General features: G+C 41.9%; 1 protein-coding gene and 1 pseudogene across 9 annotated transcripts in view; both read left to right on the top strand.

The window, feature by feature from the left end:
* The window catches only part of MAMDC2 (MAM domain containing 2), a 400,592-nt gene that overhangs the window by 342,627 nt on the left and 31,679 nt on the right, over nucleotides 1-26,286 (top strand). For all 9 annotated transcript variants that reach the window (XM_058695733.1, XM_058695734.1, XM_058695732.1 and 6 more), the window contains 2 exons: nucleotides 1,712-1,855; nucleotides 5,930-6,195. In XM_058695733.1, the coding sequence (XP_058551716.1) occupies nucleotides 1,712-1,855; nucleotides 5,930-6,195 (410 nt within the window). The remainder of the gene's footprint in view (nucleotides 1-1,711; nucleotides 1,856-5,929; nucleotides 6,196-26,286) is intronic.
* Nucleotides 3,136-4,801, top strand: LOC131490928 (transmembrane protein 258-like; annotated as a pseudogene).

Raw genomic sequence — 26,286 nt, 5'->3', positions numbered from 1 at the left:
GCCCCTTACCCTAAATACTTCAGTGTGTAGTTTCTAAAACCCAGCACATATTCCAGCATGCTATCAGATAATTATAAAGTTGAGGAAATTTGGGGTCACCTGGGTGGTTCAGTCAGTTAAGCCTCTGGCTCTTGACTTCAGCTCAGGTCATGGTCTCATGGTTCATGGGTTCAAGCCCCAAATGGAAAGCCTGCTTGGGATTCTGTCTCCATCTCTCTCTGCCCCTCCCCTGCTTGTTCTCTCTCTCTCTCTCTCTCTCTCTCTCAAAAATCAGTAAACATTAATAACAAGTTCAGGAAATTTGGCACTGATACAGTATTATCAACTAACCTATGATCCACATACTAATTTCACCACTTGTCCCAATGCTGTCTTTTTTTTTTTCTTGATGTTTGTTTATTTTTGAGGGGAGGGAGGGAGGGAGAGAGAGAGAGAGAGAGAGAGAGAGTGAGAGAATGAGTGGGGGAGGGGCAGAAAGGTAGGGGGCCAGAGGATCCAAAGCGGGCTCTGTGCTGACAGCAGCAAGCCCAATGCAAGGCTCAAACCCACGAACCACGAGATCATGACCTGAGCTGAAGTTGGACACTTAACCAACTGAGCCACCAGGCACCTCCCATTTATATTTATATGCTATGTGTTTTCCTGGACCAAGATTGAATCTCGGCACCCTTGTAGTATTTGGTGGTCATACGTCTTTCATCCCCTTTAATCTGGGCTAAACTCTCTTGCTTTGGGAATTCAGGAATTGAGAGTATAGTGAGTGTTTGTCCATAAACAGCTCCCTGTTTCATTAGGTCACTGCTCCCAGAATTCAAATGTTTCTCTAGAGGTAATTTCCCATTTATTCAAAACAGTGCCCTCTTTCTCTGGCCCTAAAAGTTTAGACCAGTATTATGTCAGCCTGCAGAACAGGATCACAGTTGGCTATGTTGAATGTGTCCCAAACTGTGACAGTCACATCCCTTCTGGACTCGGATGATCTGAACAGTGAAATTTACAATCACTTGTTGCTGTACCAAGTTATTCACGAAAAAGCAGAAATCTTTTATGTTTCATTCCCTCCAGGCAATCTGAAATGAGGTGGTATTTATAGACCAGGGTAAATGATACCAGAATTCAGCAAAAGCCAAAATAATAGCAGTATGGGTGATGAAATTGGTGTGACTTTTTGAACCTCGTGATTTATACTGAGCAATGATTTTCTTCAAGCAGATCAGCTCCTGTGACTAATATCAATTATCAACAGACAGCAGCTGTGCTGGTGACACAGATTGATCAACAAAGGAAAATCATTTCTGGAAAATATAATTTCTAAAATACCTGTCTTAGAGAAAAATTAAGAATTCCTTAAAATCTTTATCTTTTTCTTTCTCTTTAATTTTCTATGAATGAATTTTGAATTGTGAAGAACTATGTGAATAATTGTTCCCAGTCTTTACATTATGAAAGGAAATGTCTTTTGAAGTGTGGTACTTCTTTATTTTTTATAGAGAGTGTGAACAGAGCTCCTTCTCTCCATCCCTTTAGGGAGGAAAAGAACAATTTTCCTGTCATGCTGAGATGTTAGCTTGATGCTAGGGTAGAAATATTTTTGTGTGTTTTATGTATTCCGTCTCCCCTGGCACGAGTATGTATGTATTTGTCAACCTGTTGATGTAGTCCCTTGAGACCCTTAAGTCTGGCTCTTTAACTTTGGTTCTCCTTTGTTCAGAACTTCCTTTCAGTGCCATGGAAGCCAGCTGCAATTTCGAGGAAGATCTCTGCAACTTTTATCAAGACAAAGAAGGTCCAGGCTGGACCCGGGTGAAAGTAAAACCAAACATGTATCGGGCCGGAGACCACACATCAGGCATCGGTAAATTGGGGGTCTGTGCCCACCAGGCGCTGGGGGTGGGAGTGCTCCAGCTGCCAATCTTACTCCACACCCATCAAGATGGCAACTTAAACAAAAAAGGGCAGCTGTGAAAAAACAAATGCGATCGGGCAATCTTGTGTTTGGCCTCTTTTTAAAACTTAGAATTCGATTTGCCAGTTGCTTAAATAGTCAAACCTTTGGACATTATCTTGCTCTTCCCCTCAGGTGGAGAAGTACTTTTGTCTTTTTTTTTTAAGTGTATTTATTTATTTTGAGTAAAAGAAAGGGAGAGAGAGAGTGGGAGCAGGAGCAGGGTAAAGGCAGAGACAAGTAGAGACAGAGAATCTCAAGCAGACTCCTTGCTGTCAGCGCAGGGCCCGATGGAGGGCTCTGTCCCACAAACCGAGAAATCATGACCTGAGCTGAAATCAAAAGTTAGAGGCTTAACTGAACTGAGTCACTCAGGCGCCCCTATGGAGAAGTACCTTTAAAAAGCTATTAAAAAAAAAAAAAAAGCTATTAGATTACAACTATATGAAACATCCAGAATAGGCAGATTCATAGAGACAGAAAGCAGATTAGTGGTGTCCAGGGGCTGGGGACGGGGGATGGGAAGTTCCTGTTTAATGGGTATAGAGTTTCCTTCTGGGTGATGAAAATGTATTGGAATTAAGCAGTGGTGGTGGTTGCCCAGCATTGGTGAATGTACTAAATGCCGCTGAACTGTAGGTTTTAAAATGGTTAAAATGGTAAATTTCCTGTTATGTGTAATTTACTCAACAAACAGATATTGTAGGGCAAGAGAAGCTAAAAAAGCTGTTGGGAAAATGTCAGGGGCGGGGCACTTGATGGCTCCGTCTACAAGGAACTATTGGAAACCAGTTTGAGCTCCCCTGTGTAAGGAACCTACCTAATCACTTTGATGGCATCCCCTGTGAAGCCCACTCCCATAGAGATGGGTGCAAAGAGCTTGTTTTCAAGGGTTGGTGTCTAATTCATTTATTCAATGCCTGTTTATACAGTAGGCACTGGGGTATGTTAATACACTGATGAAACTTAACATTTCAGGGGCGCCTGGGTGGCTCAGTCGGTTATGTGTCCGACTTCAGCTCAGGTCACGATCTCGCCGTCCATGAGTTCAAGCCCCACATTGGGCTCTGTGCTGATGGCTCAGAGCCTGGAGCCTGTTTCCGATTCTGTATCTCCCTCTCTCTCTGCCCCTCCCCCGTTCATGCTCTGTCTCTCTCTGTCTCAAAAATAAATAAACGTTAAAAAAAAAAATTAAAAAAAAAAAAAAACATTTCAGAGCACCTTACTTGCACAGGGCCCGGGAAGGGCTTTGAAACGGGGACCTCACAATTTTATACTTGTCATCATGTATTCTTTTCTAACAGTCATTTCAACGGGCAAGAGAAATGTTAGACAGATATATACAAAAATAAACGTATAAGGTATGTGCTATGGAAGAGATGAAAAGTGGGCTCTGAGAGAGATTAGGGGAGAGAGCCTAATTTTGGTAGGAGATCCTGGGAAGGCTTTTCTGAGGAGAGAGGGTATTAGCCAGGAGAGGGGGAGGAATCCAGGCAAAGGGAACAGCATCTGTGAAGTCCTGAGCATGGGAAGAACGGGACACCCCGAGTAGTTGGAAGGTTAGTACGGCTGCACTGAGGGCAGGAGAGTGGAAGAAAATGAAGTTAGGAGGTAGACCATGGCTTGGCAGGCCAGAGTAAGCATTTGAGGATTGTTTTTTATAAAGTAAATGAGAAACCAAAGATTTTAGGGAAGAGAAGAGTAGAATTAAATTCATGTTTCAAGAATGTTGCTGTGGCTGTGCATGGCCACCCCTACTAATCTGCCCCGGTGGCCCAGTGAAGTACCACAGACTGTGTGACCTGAACAGCAGAACCGTGTTTCCTCACAGTTCTGGAGGTGGAAAGTCCTAGACACAGATGTTGTCAGGGTTGGTTTCTGGCGAGACCTTACTTTCTGCCTTGTAGATAGATGGCGCCTTCTCACTGTGTCCTCACATGGCCTTTGCTCCACATGTATACGTGAAGAGAGAAAGAGAGGTCTCCGGGCACCTGGGTGGCTCAGTCGGCTAAGCCTCCAACTTCAGCTCAGGTCGTGATCCTGCAGTCTGGGGGTCCGAGCCCCACATCTGTGCTGACAGCTCGGAGCCTGGAGCCTGCTTCCAATTCTGTGTCTCCCTCTCTCTCTGCCCCTCCCCCATTTGCACTTTGTGTCTCTCTGTTTCTCAAAAATAAATAAACATTAAAAAAAAGAGAGAGAGAGGTCTCTGGTGTCTCTTCCTCTCAGGAGGACACCATTTCTATATGATTAAGACTTCACCCTCATAACCTCATTTAATTACCTCCTTAAAGGCCCAATCTTCAAATAAAGTTGCATTGGGAATTAGGTTTTCAGTCAGTGGATTTTAGGGGGAATTAGGTTTTCAGTCAGTGGATTTTAGGGGGAATTAGGTTTTCAGTCAGTGGATTTTAGGGGGACACGACTCAGTCCATGCACAGGAAATAACCCAAGAACCTTTTGCCACATGAATTAAATAATTGGGTGAAGCTAAACTAAATGAACACTGAGGCGATCCAAAGAGCTGACACGTTATTCCAGTGGCAGAGCTGTGGCTTACCCTGTGCCTGGCAAAATGGAGCTCGAGGCCATGAGCAGATACACCAGCCCAGTGAACCCGCCTGTCTTTTCACATCTGACGTGGTGCTGTTGGCCATTGGCATGTTCTTCATGGCCTGGTTCTTTAGTATGAGGTTACTCCTCCATATACACTCAGGATACCTACAAAGAGCTCCTCATCTCCGTGGTGGCTTGGACTTCATGGGCTTTGGAGTCCTCTTCCTACTGCCCTGGGTTGGTGTCTGCATGCGTTCCCAAGGGTTCCAACCAGGAGGCTTCACTGAATCCCTGGTTTTGTAAATTAATTTTTTTTTTTTTTTTTACTTTTGCTGGGGGTGTCCCACCTGCTGCTCCCAATAAAGGCAGATGTGTGACTATCAAAAAAAGGGGGAAAAAATTGATGGGGGAGGAACAGAAGAAGGAAAGAAAGAAAAGTAGGCTATTATTTTTTTCGTTTCTACCCAGGTTTTCTAGAATGCATGGATCTGTTTTAAGTTTACCCTGGGGGTCTGGAGCTAGGTGAGAGGAGAGGTTCTTGACCTTATGTTTCTTTTTGTTATTTAGAAGAAAGAATTATTCTTCTTTGGACCCTTTTATTGCACAGATTAGGTACTTGAGAGATATTTTCTGGTTGAATGGTAGGCTGCAACAACAGAGATTTGGGGGACAACAGAATTCAGTCCATAACACTACTCATGTGAAAGCATCCAAATTCCAAGGACTGCCAGGCCAGCCTGTAATATCTCTATTTCCACTGGTCGCTGCAGAGATAAGAAGGAAAAATCTGCTCTGGGCCTTACATTCACTAGGACCTGGTGCTAGGTATGCCCTCTGTATCACCTGGCTGCCCCAGGAAGCTGGAGTCCCAAGATGATTATATCCCTTTTGCTTCATGAAAAGCACAAATCCTCACCGATGCCTGGAACCTGAGCATATCCAGGTGGACATCTACACTGGTTTATGAAGTTTACTTAGAACTGGAGAAGTGTTATTTGTAATAGCGTCACGTGGATATATTCTGTCACTTTTAAGCCACAGATTTAACAAAACATGTTCTATCATTTAAAGCCTATGGAGGGGCGCTTGGGTGGCTCAGTTGGTTAAGCAGCCGGTTTTGGCTCCAGTCATGATCTCACGGCTTGTGGGTTCAAGTCCCGCATCAGGCTCTGTGCTGACGGGTACTGGAGTCTGGAGCCTGGAGTCGGCTTCAGATTCTGTGTCTCCCTCTCTCTCTGCCCCTCGCCCACTCACTCTCTGTTTCTCTCTCTCAAAAAAAAATAAACATTGAAAAAAAATTTTTTTAAGCTTATGGAAATAGTCTGTTGACAAATTCCACTACTTTCAGCTAGATTTTTCCATTTGATAATCTGGGCTAGATTATGTAAGTTTTTCATTGCTGATTTCCTGAATGTTCTGTCCGGTTCGCAGGGTATTACTTGCTGGCCAACACAAAGTTTACATCTCAGCCTGGCTACATTGGAAGGCTCTACGGTCCATCCCTGCCGGGAAATTTGCAGTATTGTCTACGTTTTTATTATGCCATCTATGGGTTTTTAAAAATGAGTGACACCCTAGCAGTTTACATCTTTGAAGAGAACCACGTAGTTCAAGAGAAAATTTGGTCTGTGCTGGAGTCTCCAAGGGGTGTCTGGATGCAAGCTGAAATCACCTTCAAGAAGCCTATGCCAACCAAGGTACAGTAGAGCCAGCAAAACCCTTTGCTCCCCTTCCGTGTCTGGGCTGGGTTAGTGAATTTCTGTTTATTTTCACCTGGCCGACGTGTTATTTTTCTTCTGTTCAAAGTGAAAGCCCCACCACTACACTGTATCCAAGCCATGCACGAATGATATTACATACAAGTTCTTTTCAGTTTTCTGTCTCAGAATCATGGCCACCTAGAGGATTCACTTGTTTATTTCTTAGATTCCCTGAGAATAGACCGAAGGCAGGGAATATATAAACAGTCCAGGTTCAACAGCTAAACTTTAATTTGAAACCAGAATTCTCTCTCTCTCTCTCTCTTTTACACACACACACACACACACACACACACACACACACACAATACACGTGTGTGCCTGTGGGAATACTAATTGCTTTATTTTTTTTAACTTTTTGTTAATGTTTATTCATTTTTTGAGAGACAGAATGTGAGTTGGGGAGGGGCAGAGAGAGAGGGAGACACAGAATCTGAAGCAGGCTTCAGACTCTGAGCCATCAGCACAGAGCCAAACGCAGGGCTCAAACTCACAAACCATGAGATCATGACCTGAGCCGAAGTCGGACTTTCAATCGACTTAGGCACCCAGGTGCCGCTCTAAAGCTTATCTTAACACAGAGTAGGGAAGCCCAGTAAAAAAATGAGAGCTAACCCAGACAGAGAGGATTCACTTGTAAGGGTACCGTCAGCGGCTGATTTTGATAGTGATGAGAATACAAAGAGAGCTTTACTGCAAGAGGAATATAAAAGAAAACTATAGTCTCCCAAGCTGAACAACTCCTAAACTTAAGGAAGCTTTACAGAAGCAATAAATTCTATCAGCTACAACCCAGACATGAAACCAGTATGGGCAAATCCGGTTTTTTTTTCAGCCCCTCATTCAACCAGAAAATATCTCACGAATCCACACTCTGAGAGAGATGGGCTAAAGATGGGTCAGAAAGGTCCCTTCCTTCAAACAAATGACTCACACAAGGGGAGCTCAGAAAAAATTGTTCAGTGAACGGATCAATCAGTTGATCACATTTACTAACTAGGAATTAATCCAAAGTCCAGCTTCCCTCAGGAAAGATACAAACCTGGAAGAACAGTGAAACCTTCTTCACAAACATTAATGGTTCAAGATTGTCTTAGTTGTAACCATCCAGACAGGATCATGACTTGATCCATCCATAACTTTCTGCTACGGAAATTTGGTATGCCATCCCCATCATAATGATTCCTGGTTACTTTTAGTCCATTGGAATACCCACCAGGGCATGATTAAATTTTCTCAATGATTAATCCAAGATCTTTGAAAATCTTTACAAAGTTCTTTTCCATTGCTAGGCAAGACGAAATTGTGCTTATAATGACAGGGCCGCCTCCCTGACTTACTTCTAGAAGGGGTTGAGCCAATTTATGATACCTCTAGAAGAATGTAAGCATAAAGGTTTACCACAGCCTCCTGAGTGCAGCTTCTCTTATTTTTATGCTGATTAAATAGGTAGTGTCATTATAGGTGTCCCCTTGTTAACTCCATCAGACTGTGTTCCCCTGAAAAAACAGATATTTGGTTCACCTCCTGGGTAATAGGGAAAGCTAGTTGATGATTCTGGTGCCACATTCCTACTCGATCCTAGTCTAGACTCATACTCTAAGCTGACTGGCTAGCCAATTCCTAACATTTCCTGAGGGAGCCTATCTTTCCATACATGTCATCTGACATTTCCAATGTCATTGACTTTGCTCTTTGATCTGTTTCTCCAGGAGGTATCCAAGCCTGTCTGCCTCTTAGGGATCCCAAAGGCTTAAACTGTTTCCCATGATCAATTATGTAACTCTGGCAAGTAGTTATGGTAACATACACACATGAGCAGACATGTACCAGATTCACATAATCAAGGATGTGCCAGAAAGTAATGAAATTTTTGTTATACTCCATACTCTGTTTTGCTAATGTTTTTTAAAAAGGGGGGGATATAATAAGCGTTTTATTCATTAATTCGGCTTTCATTTATTTGTTCCTTTATTCAACCAACATTTATTAGGTATGTGCTCAGTGCAGGGGATATAAAGATGAACGAGGCTTACATCCTGCCTTTGAGGAGGTGGTGACAAATGATAAAAGATTAAGATACAGATATGTAAGCAACTAATAACAGTACAATCTCACTGTCTCATGCAAGGGAGAAAAATAGTCATTTTACCGATTGGACATAGAAAAGATAATGACAGGAGGGGCTCAGCTGAGCCGGTGGGGGGGGGGGATTAGGTTCAGGCCATCTGGATGCTAATTCCTACTCATGCCCCCACCCACCCCACTTCACCCTGTCCCCCCATATCCTCTACTCACACACACATGGGGTGTTTAGGAGCCTGCCTGCTCCTTCAGGGTGAGTCCCTGCTGGTCCCTGACACCCATGGAACAGGAGCAGGCCCCCCAGCCAATAAGGATGCGCTGGGCAACTCGCCCTTTTCCTCTTTGGCTGACTTCCAGACCCTCCCAGCAGCCTCCCTGTCCCTTCCTGACCACAGACAGAAAACTGAATGTGGATCTGGTGGGGGCAGGGAAGTTCTTACCGTCGTAGAAGACGAGTCATGGATCTGGCCTCAAAACCCATGAGGAGATGATACAACTCAACACTAGGAAACTCTGGACACATGTCTGAAGGTGGCCGCAAGTTTTTAGCAGGTCGCAGCTCCTCAGAGAGTGAGAGAGAGCCATCTGACGGCTACCACAGGGGCATGCATTAAGTAAGGCAGGAAACTACAGTTGACTTATGTAACATCCACAGGTGGAAGTAAGATACAGACTGTTTCAGAGAAGGGATCACATGAAAAGTCAGTTGCCCTCACTCCTCCCTCCCCCTGAATTCAGACTCCAATTCAGCATCTTTTTCTGGTGGTTTTCTTCCTGATTCGGGGACATTTTCCTCTTTAGTTTTAAATATTGTATTTCCACCTCTGTTTCTCGATTCACGAACTTGAATAGCATTCCCTGCTACGAAAGATAAGGACTTGAGTCCTTCTTTTCTCTCTCTTACGGTTTTTAGTTCTATTTTTTTAAATGTTTATCTTTGAGAGAGACAGAGACAGAGAGAACGAGTGGGGGACGGGTAGAGAGACAGGGAGACAGAGGGTCTGAAGCAGGCCCCACACTGCCAGCAGAGCCCGATGCAGGGCTCAAACTCGAGAACGTCGAGATCATGACCTGCGCCGAAGTCAAATGCTCAACTGGAACACAGCACTGCCTCCCGCCCTGGGCGGCTGCACACCTGGTTTCCTCTGCCTAGACTCTTCTTAAGTCGCTCATGGCTTGAAACCTCACTTCCACAGAGAACGCTTCTCTGGCCCCACTCCCCAGAATCGGCATCTTAAGCCTCTTGTTCATCCTCTTGGAGACAGTGTAACACAGCGATGAGGAGCAGACACGGGAGTCTCTCTGGTTTCGGATGGTCATGCTACCCTTTATGGGCTTTGCGATCCTAGGACTTTTTAAAATAGAGATGTAATTGACATGTGGCTTTATATTAGTTTCAGGTGTACAGTCTAATGATTCAATATTGGCTTATATTGTGAAATGATCACAATGAGTCTAACCTGTGGCAACCACACAGGTACCGATTTGTTCTTGTGATGAGAGCTTTTAAGATCTACTCGCTCAGCAACTTTTAAATAGCAACACAGTATTGTTGACTGTAGTCACCATGCTGCACATTACATCCCCGTGACTTGTTTCTCTTACAACTGGAAGTTTGTACCTTTTGACCCCCTTCATTATTTCACCCACCCTCTACCCCTGACCTCTGGCAACCACTGATTTGTTCTCCATATCTATAAGCTTGGATTTCTTTTCTTATTTAGATTCCACATATAGGTGAGATCACATAACATTTGCTTGTCTCTTATTTCTCTGAGCATAATGCCCTCAAGGTCTGTGTTGTTACCTATGGCAAGGTTTCGTTCTTTTTCATGGAAGAATGGCAGTCTCTGACTTTTTTTTTAATTAAAAAAAATTTTTTTAACGTTTATTCATTTTTAAGAGGCAGAGAGAGACAGAGTGCGAGCAGGGACAGAGACAGACAGAGAGAGAGGGAGATACAGAATCCAAAGAAGGCTCCAGGCTCTGAGCTGTCAGCACAGAGCCAGACACGGGGCTCAAACTCACAAACCCCGAGATCATGACCTGAACCGAAGCCGGACGCTTAACCAACTGAGCCACTCAGGCGACCCTTTTTTAAATTTTTTAAATGTTTGTTTATTTTTGAGAGAGAGCGAGTCGGGGAGAGGCAGAGAGGAAGACAGAGGATCTGAAGTAGGCTTCGTGCTGAGAGCTGAGAGCCCAATGGGGAGCTCGAACTCACAAACTGTGAGATCATGACCTGAGCAGAAATCAAGAGTCGGATGCTTAACCAACAGAGCCACCAGGGTCCCCGACATTCTCTTACTTTTTTCAGTCTGTTTCTTCCTTACTTTTGTCAGGTAGAACCCAAAACCTAGCAGCTATTTGGATCACAATTGTTCGCTAATTGTCTGTGGGATGACTTCCGGGTTCTGACTTTTGAACAGTGCTTGTTGACTCTCTGGGAAGCTTTTAAAATGCCCATCGTCCATCTCCCCATAAAAACATAACCTTCCCAAGGGCAGGGACCTTCTCAGTCTTGTTCATTTCTGTATCTGCAGCCTCTAACACTGTGCCAGATGCAAAGTAGGTCATCGGGAGCATTTTGTTCAATCGATTTAGTTCGCTATCTATGTGGTCAGTGGCTACATAGGTAAATAATGAAAATAACAATGAAAAATGAAAAATAAAAGAATGAATGAGTGGACTCTCCAAGGCCGGTAAGTGGCAGAGCAGAGTTTCACGCGTGTCTGTCTAGCTCGGAAGCCTGCGCTTTGGCACAGGTAGATGGCTCGGGGTTTCTATCCAGTGTCGGGGAAAGCTTGTTCTTGGGCAGCTGCAGAAAGTGAGGCTCCCCAATGTGCCTTGGGGCATAGGTACCTCCTGTTACTTTATTTCATTCTTACCACACTCCTGCAAGGGAAGTGAGGTGTTTGCTTTCAGTGTCCTTGCCATCCTAGAATGCAGAGTGCACCCAAGGTCACGTTCTGCTAGAAGTGAATGCCTAAGCTCAGGGCTTATTGTACCGTTGTTGGCAAGAACCTTCTCTGCCTCTGTTTCATGTCCTCATGGAGTGTGAGGTCAAGTGTGAGAAGTCGGGCCCAACTCAAAGAGAGTGAATGGCTGTGATTTCCTACTTGTTCCCGAGCTTGAAGCCTTATATTTGCTTGACTACACCTGGCTTCATCCTGGTCCCAATTCTCCTGGGTGGAAATGTTTGGTAGGTATGTTTGAGTATCTATGCTGCATATTCAAAATAATAACAACAATAACCCCTTACATTTGCACTGATAGTATAACCTGCTTCCATGAATGAGTCGTGGGAGCCCAGAGCTGAGCTGAATGAGAGGCAGCGTGGGCTCAGAGAACTCAACACTTTTAGCCTCTCCCTGCATGTTTCTTTTCTTATTCCTAATACCTGTACGTTACCTCATCTGTGCCTTCCCGGATACTTTCCGCTCTGGATGCTTCCATACCTTTCTTTCTCCTAGTAGTTCTTACCCAGCCTATTTTAAGGACAGTGAGCTTGTTTGGTTAATAACCCCCTGCTCTCTCTGTAGATAGCCTAATGTTTGAGGGAAACTGTAACGTAGAGCTCTGTTGAAGGAATGGTAGCTATGGCAACAGTTTCCCTGAGGCCATTCTAGCAAAGTAGCTGTATGGACAGGTTCTGAGCAATGTTGTCACAGCTGCCCGCAGGAACAGGAACTTTCGTAGAACACTTTCCTTGCATCGGGCACCAAGCGAAGCACGCGATGTGCATTGATGCTATGGCGCCCTAGGAAGAAAGGAATGTAGCCCCACTTAACAGATGAGGAAAACTCAGGCAGAAAACTAAGGACGTTGTTCAGTAGCACACAGGGCTGGCAGAGCTGAGAGGTAAATCCAGGTCTTTCTGAATTCAGAATCCATGATTTTTATACCAGGCCTTTATGCCCCCCAGCCCTTTCCTGGCTGAACGTCTAGGATCGGGTAAGAAAGAGAGCTCAGCTCTAACTCAAGATTTCTAAAAATGTCTAGAGTTTTATTATTAATGCTCAGTGGTTCGATTATAGAAATAACTTTGGCTCCTACAAGGGATGAGAGTTCATGGTGGATCACTGGAGACAAAGGAGAGGTGTAGGGTAGAGGGAGATACAGTGCAATGCTTAAGAGTTCTCGTGAGTGGGTTCTCTACCATTTACACCTTCATAATTTGGGCTTGTCATGTGATCTTGCTGAGCCTCACTTTTCTCCATATGTAAAATGGGTGTATTATTAGTATCTATCTCAAGGGATTATGGTGAAGAACAAATGAAATGCCTCAAGTAAAGCCCTTAGCATAGCACCTGGCATATAGTTGGCATTTATTAAATTAACTGAATCCAGACAGAGGGAGAGCAAGAGAATGAGACTAAAGAATATTTTTTTCTAGGGGCACGTGGGTGGCTCAGTCGGTTGGGCATCCGACTTCGGCTCAGGTCATGATATCAGGGTTCGTGAGTTTGAGCTCTGCATCCGGCTCTGTGCTGACATCTCAGGGCCTGGAGCCTGCTTCAGATTCTGTGTCTCCCTCTCTGCTCCTCCCCTGCTCACACTCTGTCTCTCTCTCAAAAATAAATAAAGATTAAAAAAAAATTTTTTTTAAAAGAATATTTTTTCTAGGTCCTGAATTTCATAAGATTTCATGGGCGACATCTCTTTAGTATGTGGATAATTTTGCACTTTGATTTTTGCTGCAAAATATTCTTTAAAAATCGGGTCAGAGTTAAGTATTTTAATAATAGTAGGCTTTCTTAATGAAATGGCTGCTTTTACAATCACGAGCGCCTGCAATAAGTTTCTTAGCATTTTAGAAACATTTTGAAAGGGCATGAATCGTGAAATGGTTTTCTTGATCTGTTTTTCCCCAGCACATTACTAAATGGAGGGCAGGTAATCAAGAGTTATCTTGAGACTTTTGTCCACGAGGGACGATAATGAGGAGAGGGAGCAATTCACTCCAAAATGCTTTTCCTAAAAACCAAATGTCAGGACAGACCAGAAAGTCGTTGTCAGGAATCCCATAAAGACAGAGCGCAAACATTAGCCTTTATGTATTTAAATCCTTAGTTTAAAATTATGCTCAGCCACTGTAGCATGTATGCTAGGTCCTGCAGTATCTCCTGGCCTGAAGCGACTTTTCTCTTTAACAAAGATCTTCAAGTGGTCTGTTAATTAGAAGCTCGGGGAGCAACTCAATATTGTGTTCATTAAATATTTCTTTTGGGAAAGAACGTTAAACGGTCCGTTAATGAGAGAAGGACCAGACCTTCTGTTCCATCCAGGCCTGGCTTAATGATCAGCTCATTAATGGTAAAGCCTTCTAAGTCCACATCTTTGCTCTGTTATAGGATTAAAAAGCAAATAAACTTTAAAAGTCATTTATGGATTTGGAGAAAACCCTCAGCTGGCCAGTCTGAGAAAATATAAATCTTTTTTTTTTTTTTTTTTTTTTTTTACTAGTGCAAGAACCTTATATCAGCACTTCTTAAGATATGTCCCCTGGAGTACAAATCTTTTGCATTCCATTGAAAAAATTTTTCTGTGGTCAGATGAGTTTGGGGGAACTTTTACACGCTAGATCTCTTCCATACACACATGGAAGATTCACAACGCACGGTAACATGTTAGAAACTCCGGTAAGTTCTACACTGTAGAATCCTGCTGAACCTCGTGTAAGGTGGTGTTTTAACATAGAACCCTTTTCTCATGCAGCCCCTATTAGCATCAGATGACTATCGTGGTATTTAACACATTATATTGAAGTTGTCCACTTACCTGCCTATCTGCATTAATCAGACCATAAGCTTCTGGAGAACAGAGAGCCTTGTCTTATTTATTTTTAAATTTCTAATGTGAACACAATTTCTGTAAGACCGTGAGCACTCAACAAATAGTTGGAAAGGGAAACTGAGCTGTTAGTGAATGCGGGTTGACAGCAAGGAAGAACACAGAAGCCCAAGGAAGAAGAAAGATGAAGTGCTTCTGCCTTTGGATCACAGAAACCATAATCACTAGTAGCCGGGCACCTGAACAAGTTGTCCTGTGAGGATTAGGAGTTGGAGCACTTACAGGCAAAACTACCCTCCTGGAGCAGATATAAGGCCACACGGAGGCACGTATATGCAACGTCTGCCTTGGGGCTTTTTGTGATGATATTTGCTAAAACCAAAAGCTGTAACTCTCCTCTTGGAAACAACTTCCCACCCTTACATCGAATCATTTCCCTATTTCCAATGACTGATAGGAGGTTTTAACCAGGCTTCTCGATTTTCTAGATGCCTTCTCTGCCCCCCGGTGCAGCTTCTCCGGTTTCCGTTCTGTGTTCCTGGTCAGTGATGCTCACTTCCGCCCACTTCCACTCAGTCCTGGCTTCTCCCACCTCTGTCCTCTCAATTTCTGGGAATGCTCAGCATCTACTTTCATCTTCTTCCCCGTATATAATCTTCCCCCTATATATTCCCCCTTCCCCCTATGTGCTGGGGTTCTCAGCACAGCTGGAGAAAACAAGACTCATCTCCAATGTCCCCTCCATGCTTCTGGGAAAGCCTTCCATTCCTCTCCTCTCCCATTGACTTCCTTTCTCTTTCCTCGCCCCCAGATGTTCAGATTCGTCTTCACTTGCAGCTTCCCAACTGGATTCTTCCCACCTCAGTCTTAGAACATGACCTCACAGATTCATGTCCCAAAAGGACGAAGGCTTTCAACACCAACTCCTTCAATTCTGTTTCTCTCTGAATCCTCACCTGCTTCTCTTGGTCACCTGGTGCATATGACAGAGGAAGTATTGTCCTTGCTCTTAGTCAAAACCAGCCCGTCCATCTATCCATCCTGCCTCCTCTGGGACTTTATTTCCTAAATTATTCCTCTCTCAAAAATCTTCAATATCCACGAGTCCTTTATACACTGCCGAGCTATGTCGGCCACACAGACGAACAACAAACCTTCCTTTTACCTTTTACCCATTAAAAAATTCTTTTAATGTTTATTTATTATTGAGAGACAGAGAGAGACAGAGCATGGGCATGGGAAGGGCAGAGAGGGCGAGACACAAAATCTGAAGCAGGCTCCAGGCTCTGAGCCATCAGCACAGAGCCCAACGTGGGGTTCGAACTCACAAACCACAAGATCGTGACCTGAGCCAAAGTTGGACGCTCAACCGACTGAGCCACCCAGCCACCCCTTACCTTTTACCCATTTAAATTGCCACCCAATCCCATGTTTTGTCTTCAGACTTCTTGGAAAATGCATCTTCGATTACTATCTATGCTCTGGTACAGTTTCTTGTTCCTTAAATGCTCACCTCCTGACCCCTGCCTCTCTCCCACAAAGGGTTCATCAACAAGTGTCTCCCACTGATCATGCTGCAAGAATCATCATTGCTGAGATCACTCTTTTCTCAAAGTCCATCTCAAGTACTCCTTCCTCTCTGAATCTTTAATAAATCATAACTTGTGTCTTGCTTGTTACAATGAGATTTGTGGCCTAGGAGGACTTGGCCACAAGTCTTGTGGCCACTTGAAGGCCACAAAACTTCAAGTTTTGACTCCGGAGTTAATGATGTAAATCAGAATATCATATCACTCTGTAAGTAATAAGGGCACGTTTTAGGGTGACCACTATGTGTCTTCTACCACATGCTATATCTTTAGCTATCTTAGTGTCAGCAACTGTCTTTTCATGTTGTATAGCACAGTTCTCGTGGATAGCTCTCTCTAACTCCTTATTTCCTCTTACAATAATCTTCTTTTAGCAAAAAAAGAAAAAAAATTGAAATTTAAGTCTGTGATTTGGATTCCTGCTCTTAAAGTCTTTCTTTTAACTTTGCCTTTTAATGATGAAAATGCTATTAGATGTAGAATATCTAGGATTCTGGGGTGCCTGGGGGGCTAAGTCAGTTAAGCATCTGACTCTTGGTTTCAGCTCAGGTCATGATCTCACGGTTTGTGGGTTCAGACCCCGCATCAGGCTCTGCATCAACAGCGCAGAGCCTGCTTGGGATACTCAGTCTCTCTCCTTCTCTCCGACCCTCCCCTACTCTCTCTCTTTCTCAAAATAAATAAGCTTTAAAAAATATATCTAGGGCTCTGAAAGGTTTTGTTGTTGTTGTTGTTCTTTGGTTTTTTTTACTGTTTATTTTTTATTTTTGAGACAGAGACAGAGCATGAACAGGGGAGGGGCAGAGAGAGAGGGAGACACAGAATCTGAAACAGGCTCCAGCATGGAGCTGTCAGCATGGAGCCCGACATGGGGCTCGAACCCACGGACTGTGAGATCATGACCTGAGCCTAAGTCAGACGCTTAACCGACTGAGCCACCCAGGCTCCCCAAAGGGTTCTGAAAGTTTTAAGGTCACTACTTAGAAGTTCATCCAAATAGAAAAGCAAGTCTAGTAAGTTTCTGATTTACTAGAGAGATTTATAAATCGGTGGCCATTAAATAACAAGACACCCTGCTATAAAGGGATTCAGGAACCAGAAAATGAATGTGTAGACAAGATGCATGAGAGGAGATAGATTTCCTATCACATTTCATGATGTCCAGAAACATTGAGAAATGGCTGCACCAGAATGTTAATATCTTGGCATAATTAAAGCAGGGCCGCTGAGTGCAAAGTAGAAATAACAAGATCGTTAACTCCTGACAAGATAATCAACACATTATAGAACAGATTAGGGTCGTTCTGTACACAGAGCAAGGAAATTTATACTGTCAAGTGGAACAAGTTTTAATGTGGAATTGAATAGGGGGGCTAAGTATGGAACAGGAGCCTCCTCTTGAGTCTTTCAAGCTAAGCTCAGTGTCAAGTGTCAGTCCAGGAATTCTAAATTACTTGAAATATGACCAACACAAGGTTGAGCTACTCTGGCTTTCCCTCTCTTTCCTTTTAGGTGTTTGTTGAAGGCTTCTGCATTTCATGTCAACTTATGGGGGAATGACTGGACAGACTGGCTTGCACAACTTCTGGTTGCTAACACCAGCTTGCAGGAGGGTATTCTTTGTGTCCGTGCATTCTTCTAGAACTTTCCCCAGGAATTAATCTTATGGCATATTGCTGGATTACCATATTTATCCTCCTGGCATTGTGGATAAATCCAAAAAGACATCACAGGCATCTTCCCCTGGGGTTTTATTGATAAGTTTATGAAGGAAACATTTATTCCAGGGATTGTTTATGAACCTGAAAACACTATCTCCCTCCACACTTTCAAACTCTGAATCTTGTGAATATTTCACAGCCTTGGCTACATTTTTAGGGAAACTTTTCCCAAGATTTTATGAGGCAACACTTTTTTTTATGTTTATTTATTTTGAGAGGGATATGGGGAGGGAGAGAGGGAGAACCAGTGGGCGAGGCGCAGATAGAGAGGGAGACACAGAATCCCAAGCAGGCACCATGCTGTCAGTGCAGACCTGGACGCAGGGCCGGGTCTCACGAACTGTGAGATCATGACCTGAGCCGAAACCAAGAGTTGGGTGCCTAACCAATGAGCCATCCAGGTGTCCTGAGCCAACATTATTTTTTGATGTTCACATTGAGATTCTCTGGGGACCCTCTGGTTTTCTGAGCTCTTAGACCAGGTAAATATTTTCTGGCCTCTGGAGCTATGAGCTCTATTCTCTTAATTGGAAATTGACAATTAATAAAGACTCCCTACCCAGGGAAGAACACCTTTTTTTCTTTTGCATAGATACCCCCAGCTTTTTCTGCCTTTCTTGTGTGACTTTCTCTGGCTATTTTCTGCCTCATCTTTTCAGCACCCACCTCTAGGAAAAGTCTCTCCAGACAGTCCCCCAGCTGCTTCTCCATGGCATTCCCTACCACTCTGCTAATGACGGTGACTTCTATTTTATGTTTGATGTCAGGTTAGAGGTGTAACTATACAATGTTCAAGGACACACTTCCATTTGTGGCCTATTTCATCTTAGTCTTTAAGCCAAGATATTTAGTTCTCCCTTAGTTTCATTCCCCAAATAAGGATGGCCTTATTAACATATCTGAAAGGCAAATGTCAGGCCAGAAAAAAAAATTTACAACGTATGTGGCAAACTCTTAGCGCATTTGATATATGAATTTACTCTAATAAACCAATAAGCAGAGATGAGCTAAGCAGTAGCAAAGTGGGCAACAGGTATGTACAGGCAAATCAGAAAAAGTAGAATGCTACTGGGGTACCTGGCTGGCTCAGTTGGTGGAACATGCAACTCTTGATCTTGGGGTTATAGGTTCGAGCCCCACGTTGAGTATAGAGTTTACTTAAAAATAAAATCTTAAAAAAAGAAAGAATACTACTGGAAAACAAACATATCCAATCTCATTTGTAATTAAAGAAATTTTAAAAATAATAAAAGCACATTTGTCTGTCAAATAGATGAAAATATTTTAAAACTATAAAACTGTGGAGTATGCTGTTTATATTAATAGTTATATTCATACTGTATACTGTTTGTGTTGTTCGGTTTATAAATTAAAAAATAAGTGTTTTGGGGACACCTGAGTGGCTCTGTCAGTTAAGCATCCGACTTTGGCTCAGGTCATGATCTTACAGTTCTTGACTTTGAGCCCCGCATCGGGCTCTGTGCTGACAGCTCAGAGCCTGGAGCCTACTTCAGATTCTGTTTCTACCTCTCTCTCTCTGCCGCTCCCCTGCTCACGCGCTGTCTCTCTCTCTCTCTCTCTCTCTCTCTCTCTCTCTCTCTCTCTCTCTCTCTCTTTCAAAAATAAACATTAAAAATTTATAAACAAATAAGTCTTTCAATTAAAACCAAATATACATACATTATGCATATATGAGTTAGATCTATGAATGGTAAGGATGTAAGGAAATAAGGATTTTCATAAGCTCTAGTATGAGGATAAGTTGCTATAATATTTCTAGATGACAATTCAATTACATGTCTCAAAAAGAAAGCCCCCAAACATGAATACCTTTTTAAAAAAAATTTTTTTTAATGCTTATTTATTTTTTAGAGAGATAAAGTGTGAGTGGGGGAGGGGCAGAGAGAGAGGGAGACACAGAATCTGAAGCAGGCTCCAGGCTGTGAACTGTCAGCACAGAGCCCGATGCGGGGCTCAAACCCATGAACTGCGAGGTTGTGACCAGAGCTGAAATCAGACTTTCAACTGACTGAGCCACCCAGGTGCCCCTACCCATGAATACCTTTTAACATAACAATTCTACTTCTAGGGAGTTATCATTAGGGAATAGTCATGGTTATGCCCAAAGATTTAGATACTGATCACAGCATTGTTTGTCATGTTTAGAAATTAGAAACTGCCCAGTCATCCATCAGTAGGGGTTGGTCAAATAAGTTGTGGCCAGGCTACAAAGGGCTTAGTAAGATTTAAGCCACAGCCCTTCACCAGGTCAAGGATCTATACTTTCCCTTGGGAATCCGTGAAAATAAGGCCAACAACTGTCTCTCTGTCTCAGACACGAATGAAGCAAAGTCAGTATTCCTATTCAGGTGTTAGCAGGGCACCGCTAAGGTATCTGCTGTCCTCTCCTGACCCCAGGAGTTTATGAAGGTCAAGACAAAGACCTAGATTCTTCCTTGTTTGCTGTTTGTTGATTGCACTCTGCTTGTCTTCCGGTATAATTGGCATTTTTACATCTCCATCCAAGTGAGCTACGATAGCTCCATAGTGTAATGTCCATCCTTGAACATGACAATTAAATTGGCCATTACATTTCATTACATGGGTTAGGGAAGTGCCTAGCTGAGGGTCCTCTCTAAGGGAGGTGGGCCAGAGATAAACCAGAATTGCTTTTTTTCAGCCCACCTGCCTGCTGACAAGAGCATGCAAACAGCAGGAAGGCATTCACACTTATTTTCCTTCAGTGACAATGAGTGACTTAGGGGATAAGTGTATATAATAACACTGTCCTTTTTATTAGGGTGTAAATTAGATTCTGAAGCACTAAAACTCATTTTTGGGTGGGAGGTGTGGTTGTGGGGAGTTGAGAACATTCTTCCCTATGGGCCTAAGTAGACATAGGGTCATCAGCTAAGGGCAAGAAGAGCGTCACTGCAGTGAAAGTAGACGGGAGAGGTTACTGGCTGGTTCCACGTTCGCTAGGTTTTTTGTTTTGTTTTTTTTTAGTTTATTATTATTATTATTATTTTTTTTTTTGAGAGAGAGAGAGAAGAAACAAGGGAGGGACAGAGAGAGAGGGAGAGAGAGAATCCCAAGCAGGCTCCACACTGTCCATGCAGAGCCTGATACGATATGGGGCTTGAACCCACAGACCATGTGATCATGACCTCAGTGGAAATCAAGAGTTGGATGCTTAACCGATTGAGCCACCCATGCACCCCTACATTCACCAGTTTTTAAATGTAGCCAATGATCCCTGTAAGATTCAGGTTCTGGTGCCAGCTCACCAAAAACTCCTTATAAACAGACATAAGGCAACATGACAGGAAGCTGGTTGTAAACAGAGGTTCAAGACATGTTTGGTCCACTGCTATTAACTGAGGAGTTTAAAAATCATGCCTTTCATAATCCTATTGTTTTTAATTGAGGCATAATAGACATAATAACATTATATTCGTTTTAGGTATATGACATAATGATTCTAGAATCATACTTTTAAATACCTAAAGCAAAAAAAAGGAGAAAATAGGCTGGTTGGTACAATGAAATATGCTCTGTTGGAGATTTGGCGTTTCATGTCTGGGTCTGTAACTGGCTGTCGTGCGATCCTTAGTTTTTATCACAGGGTCTCTGGGCCTTCCCTGATTCTAACACATGACTGATTCTGAGGTCTCTCCTGGAGTGTCTCTTCTCTTTACAGTGACCAAAAGATCCAAAACTAATGCAGATTTCTGAAATCAATGAGCTGAGAGGTCTGAATATTTACCACCAACATAGCAGTGAGAAAATTCCACAGTTTATCCGCAGGTCTAACACAGCGTGCCCTCCACCCCAGGATGGGAGCCTCCTAGGAGGAGAGGGACTCACGCAGGGAGAAGCTGGAAGCTGCTTAATCTTTGTTGCTTGTCGAAGCCAAAAGTTGAATTAAAACAGATGGGTCTTTTAAGAAAAAGAAGTGTTGGTCAGCTAAAGACTTATTTAAAAACACATGGTCATTCTGCCTTTTGTGGGATCTGAAGACCAAATATAGTATCTGCAGGAAGCATGCTGTTACAGTTTAGCAACTATTTCCCAAAACATGGCTGGGATTCTAAAAACGCTAGTCCCAAACCCGTTCTTCTAGAGGAAGCTCCATTCAGCCTGTCTTTAGGGATTCGTGAAAATTCCACCCCTTTAGCCAAGTGTCTTAATACTAGAGTTTTTGTTTTCTTTTGCTTTATGTTTTTTTTTTTTAATTTTTATTTTTAGAATTCTATGGCAGCTTATTGTCAAACAGTTGAACGAATACAATTGCGTTATATAGAACATCCTGCAGTTGCATCAATAGCATCTTAATGAAGGGCTCTGGAACTTCGCGGACTGGATTATAGTAATTTTATGAATAATTATTCTACCAACTCTGTAGTCACCATACCCAAATTTATCTGCACAAAGGATTTCAAAGGATTGTAACCTCATCAGAAGAAAAGTTAAATTTAACTCAGAGTCAAACCCTCTGGTAAATTGTCGAGGTCCACCACTTGGAACAGGAACCCAGCTAGGTTCATTTTGTGAACATGGGTAATTTATGGTACTGTTGGCATAGGATTGAAATATTTCTATGCGAAGATAGAAGGCTTTTTCTGGAAACTGCCATTCACATACTTATTATAGGCCCAACTGGGGCTCTTCAATGAGTAAAGTAGGTGGTGGGTTAAGCCAGAAACGTGGCCAACTATGCCTATTGAGCAGGCCATGGAGACAGGCTACTTTAAAAGACAGTGAAAAACCAGTTAATTCAGCCATTGTTTACCTGTTTCATACAAATGATCCTTCTTAACTGCACAAGAAAAGTGTGTAGTTATATATTCCCCAGCTCTCAGGGAAGCTTGGTTCCCCCCTCCCCCTCCGCAAGATCCTCTTTATTGTGTTGGGTAGCCTTTAAATTATGACACCTCATAAAGTGGAAAATCAGTAGCCCTAATTCTTTTAAAAATTTAACCTGATTTGGTTTGGGAAAGTAAGTTCCCGACATAGTAACTTATCTACTTTTTCTTTCCTGGGTGTTTTAACTAGGGACTTTTATGGACTTTTATAGGCCTGGGGATCGTCTAGCTCCACCCTTGTGGCTGGATTCCCATACAGACCCTCTCTCCACCCTCCTCCCCCCCCAAAAAAACTTTAGAAGACAAGTATAGTTCCATACTATGAGGAAAGTTTTCTCACTTACTTTTTATGATCTGGTGCCTGTCATTATGTTGTTATGAGGGAATAGACCATTCCTTTTGGAAAGGGAGAAAAATGTAAACAGAGAAGAATCAATGGCCCTTTGACAGTTTCAAGTTTTCTGAAACAGGAAATTGGAACAGTAGAGCCCTGATCATCTCAGGGATGATTATTCAGCTTGAGTGTTTGTCCATGTCTCTTGTTTTTAGGCTCCTTTGCCTTTTGTTTTTTGGATTTGAGGATATTTCATTGCGTATTAGAACCACCACCTGGTGACATACAGAGGAAGAGAAAACTAACTCCATCTAGTCTGCTTTTAAAACATCAACAACTGTCCTGTTTTGATTGGGTAGAATAAAGTGAGGTTCTATCATCCACACAGCAGTTTTCCATCACCCCCCAGTGGTTTGCAGCCAGAAGTAATTTTGCCCCCCAAGGGACACTTGTCAATGTCTCCATATATTTTTGATTGTCATGACTAGAGGGTGATATTGGAATCTAATGGATAGACATAAGGTTTGCTGCTTAATGTCCCCTGCAACAAACAATGATCCATAATAATATTAAAATATCAAAATATCAGGAGTGCCAAGACAGGAACACCTGCTATAGATAACTGACCATGTGCACTGTCCTTTTTTAGTACAATAAAAACTAAGTTAAGTAATACTGTTGATCATTACTTGACTATATTTAAAATTATCTGTCTGCAGATACATTTATATAGCTCACCGGTCACTTCCTATTTGTGTTTCCAAAGTTCGTCTAGGTACGATTTCTCAACAATGAATATTCTCTGTCAAAATAAAAACTGTGAAGTATCACCAGTACCTAAGGGCACAACCTTTAACACAGTGAAAAATGGAATTTACACAAATCTCATTTGCCCCTGTTTCAAGAGATTTGCATAAAATCAGGAGTACCTGCCTAAGGGATATGTTATTTTACTTTGTCCATCTCAAATAGATATTAGTACATTCAAGTTGCCTAGGAATTTTTTTCTAGTCTATAGGAGTATTCCACTGGCTTTGAAATACTGCCTAAAATGAAATAAACACTCTTTTTAAAAAGATCTAAAAATAAATAAGAGATTAATCCCCTCAAGAATTTAGAGCAAGACCAGTTCCCTTCTTGTCACATTTTTAGCTGGACCTCGGGACAGAGTTCTGAAGAAAGATATTTGGCTTTCCCTTTTCCCTGAGTCAACCACAGACCCCGTCACTAGGTTGCCTGGTCGACCAGCTACCCTAAAGTAACCTTTCCACTTCAAGTAGCCCTCAAAATGTAAGATGGTGGGACAAGAATAGGAGCTGACATTATCAGCATTATTCATAGCACAGTGGAAAAATCTTGTGTGTTCCACCAAACAAGCCGATCTTGTCAGGTTTCTTTTGTGTGTTGGAATGCTGATAGGCAAGTGCCAAACAGATCTGAGGTTGGAGGCCATAGTTTGAACCTAGTTCATAGCGGAGTGACCATGGATCTTTTATAAGACAGAACAACATGTGGTCTGGCTAGTATTCTAAGTGTGGAAAGAGTTCTAAGATAGGAACAACCTAGTGGCCTCCTCATGCCCGGAACATCTTTAGCATTTCACTCAACCCACTGTTGGCAGTTCACATATTTTTTGCAATCCTCAAAAAGAGCCAGGAAGTTCTACCCATTGGAATTTATGCAATGAGGAAATGTTATATATCTGCTGCGTCCAATTCACTTGACCACTAGCCATACATAACTATTGAGCCCTTGAAATGTGGCCAGTGTGCCTGAAGAAATGAACTTTTGATTTTTACTTAATTTTAATTTAGATAGCCACATGTCCTCGGGACTGCTGTAATAAACATTGCCAGTGTAGGAAATAATAACTCATTCCACATCTCAATTATAGATGCCCTGATTCCTTTTTTCTTTTTTTTTTTTGTCTCAATTATAAATATAACAAAATTAAAGAATGCTTAGAAAATAAGGGAAAATTTGGTTCAATACTCATAATTTCATAAGCCTAACATAAAAGTAAATTTTCAAGATTTTTTTTTCCGTGTACTTCCGGATATAACTTATCTTATTTTAATTTTAATTTTATCTATGATAACCAGCTTTTTTTCACTTAACACTATGAGAGAAATAGACTTTCACACTACTAATATCCACAAGCTATCAGAGTTAATGTTTGCCTATTTCTTAGATTACGGTACCATAGTTTATTCATTTCCTGTATAATATTTTTAGATTTTGGGTTGTTTCATTGCTTTTGCTTGCTGGCTTACTTGCCTGCCAGTTTGGTTTTATGGTCATTATCAAATTAGGCTGTAGCGAACACTTGAAAGCATGTTACTATTTCTCCTTTTTAGAATACAATTACCTGCTAAATGCTTGAGTCTTACTTAGGTAACGGTTCACAGGGCTAATCATTCCACCACCCCAGATTCATTGTGGAAAAAGTACTTTTCCGCTATTCTGGTGGAAAATAGACTTTAAAACTGCCAAAAAGAAGGAAAGCCAGGACTTTTCTCTCTGCAGCACAATTTATTCAGTAAATTAGGAGACAGATTACTATTCTTTCCCCTATAACAATAAACATTACCGATAAAATGTAACTACATTCAGGGCAGATGACATAGACCTTTGCTTTGCAAATGAGGACTATGTTCCCCGGCAAAAATCCTGCAGGTAGAAAACCCTGCCAATAATCTCTAGAATCTATAAAGGTGAAAAAATGAACAGAGATAAAACAAAAACAAAAACACCGCCCTTCATCTTGTCCCTTGTAAACATATATATATATATATTTATATATATACACAAAATATATATATTATATATATAGCATATATATTGTGTATATATATTTTATATATAGTATATATATTTTATATATAGTATATATATCTTATACATATATATACAGTGTATGTTTTATATGTGATATATAGTATATGTATATATACTATGTATATACTATATATATTATACATAAAATATATATATGTGTGTATATATATATATATATATATACACACATATATAGAGAGAGAGTTACACATTGTTGTAGCTCTAAACTATCCTTTTTATAATTTAAAGCTGTCTGAATACAGTCCGAGTAAACTTTTATACATATTATAATTAGTAATTATTCTGAAGATACTGGCTTTAAGACGTTTTGTATTTTGCATAGTTGTAAACTGTTACATCATTTTAAAATGTCTTTCTGGGGCACGTGGGTGGCTCAGTCGGTTAAGCGTCTGACTTTGGCTCAGGTCATGATCTCACGGTCCGTGAGTTCGAGCCCCACATCGGGCTCTGTGCTGGCAGCTCCGAGCCTGGAGCCTGCTTCAAATTCTGTGTCTCCCTCTCTCTCCGACCCTCCCCGTTCATGCTGTGTCTCTCTCTGTCTCAAAAATAAATAAACATTAAAAAAATTTTTTTTAATGTCTTTCTGAATATATCTTGTATTCTAATGGCTCTGATCACCAAAGAGCACAGAGAGCCTGCTGATAACACAGATAAGTTGAAGACATAACATAATATCAGGATCTAAAAAAAAAATCAAGTGCTCTCATTATTCCTAATTTGAGATTTGGTTTCTGTTACATCTCTCTTTGTCTTTGTTTGAGTTAATATTTGTATTTGAGGGA

Source organism: Neofelis nebulosa, chromosome 12 (assembly GCF_028018385.1).
Source record: "Neofelis nebulosa isolate mNeoNeb1 chromosome 12, mNeoNeb1.pri, whole genome shotgun sequence".
NCBI lineage: Eukaryota > Metazoa > Chordata > Mammalia > Carnivora > Felidae > Neofelis > Neofelis nebulosa.
This window is presented reverse-complemented; position numbering and strand designations above follow the sequence as displayed.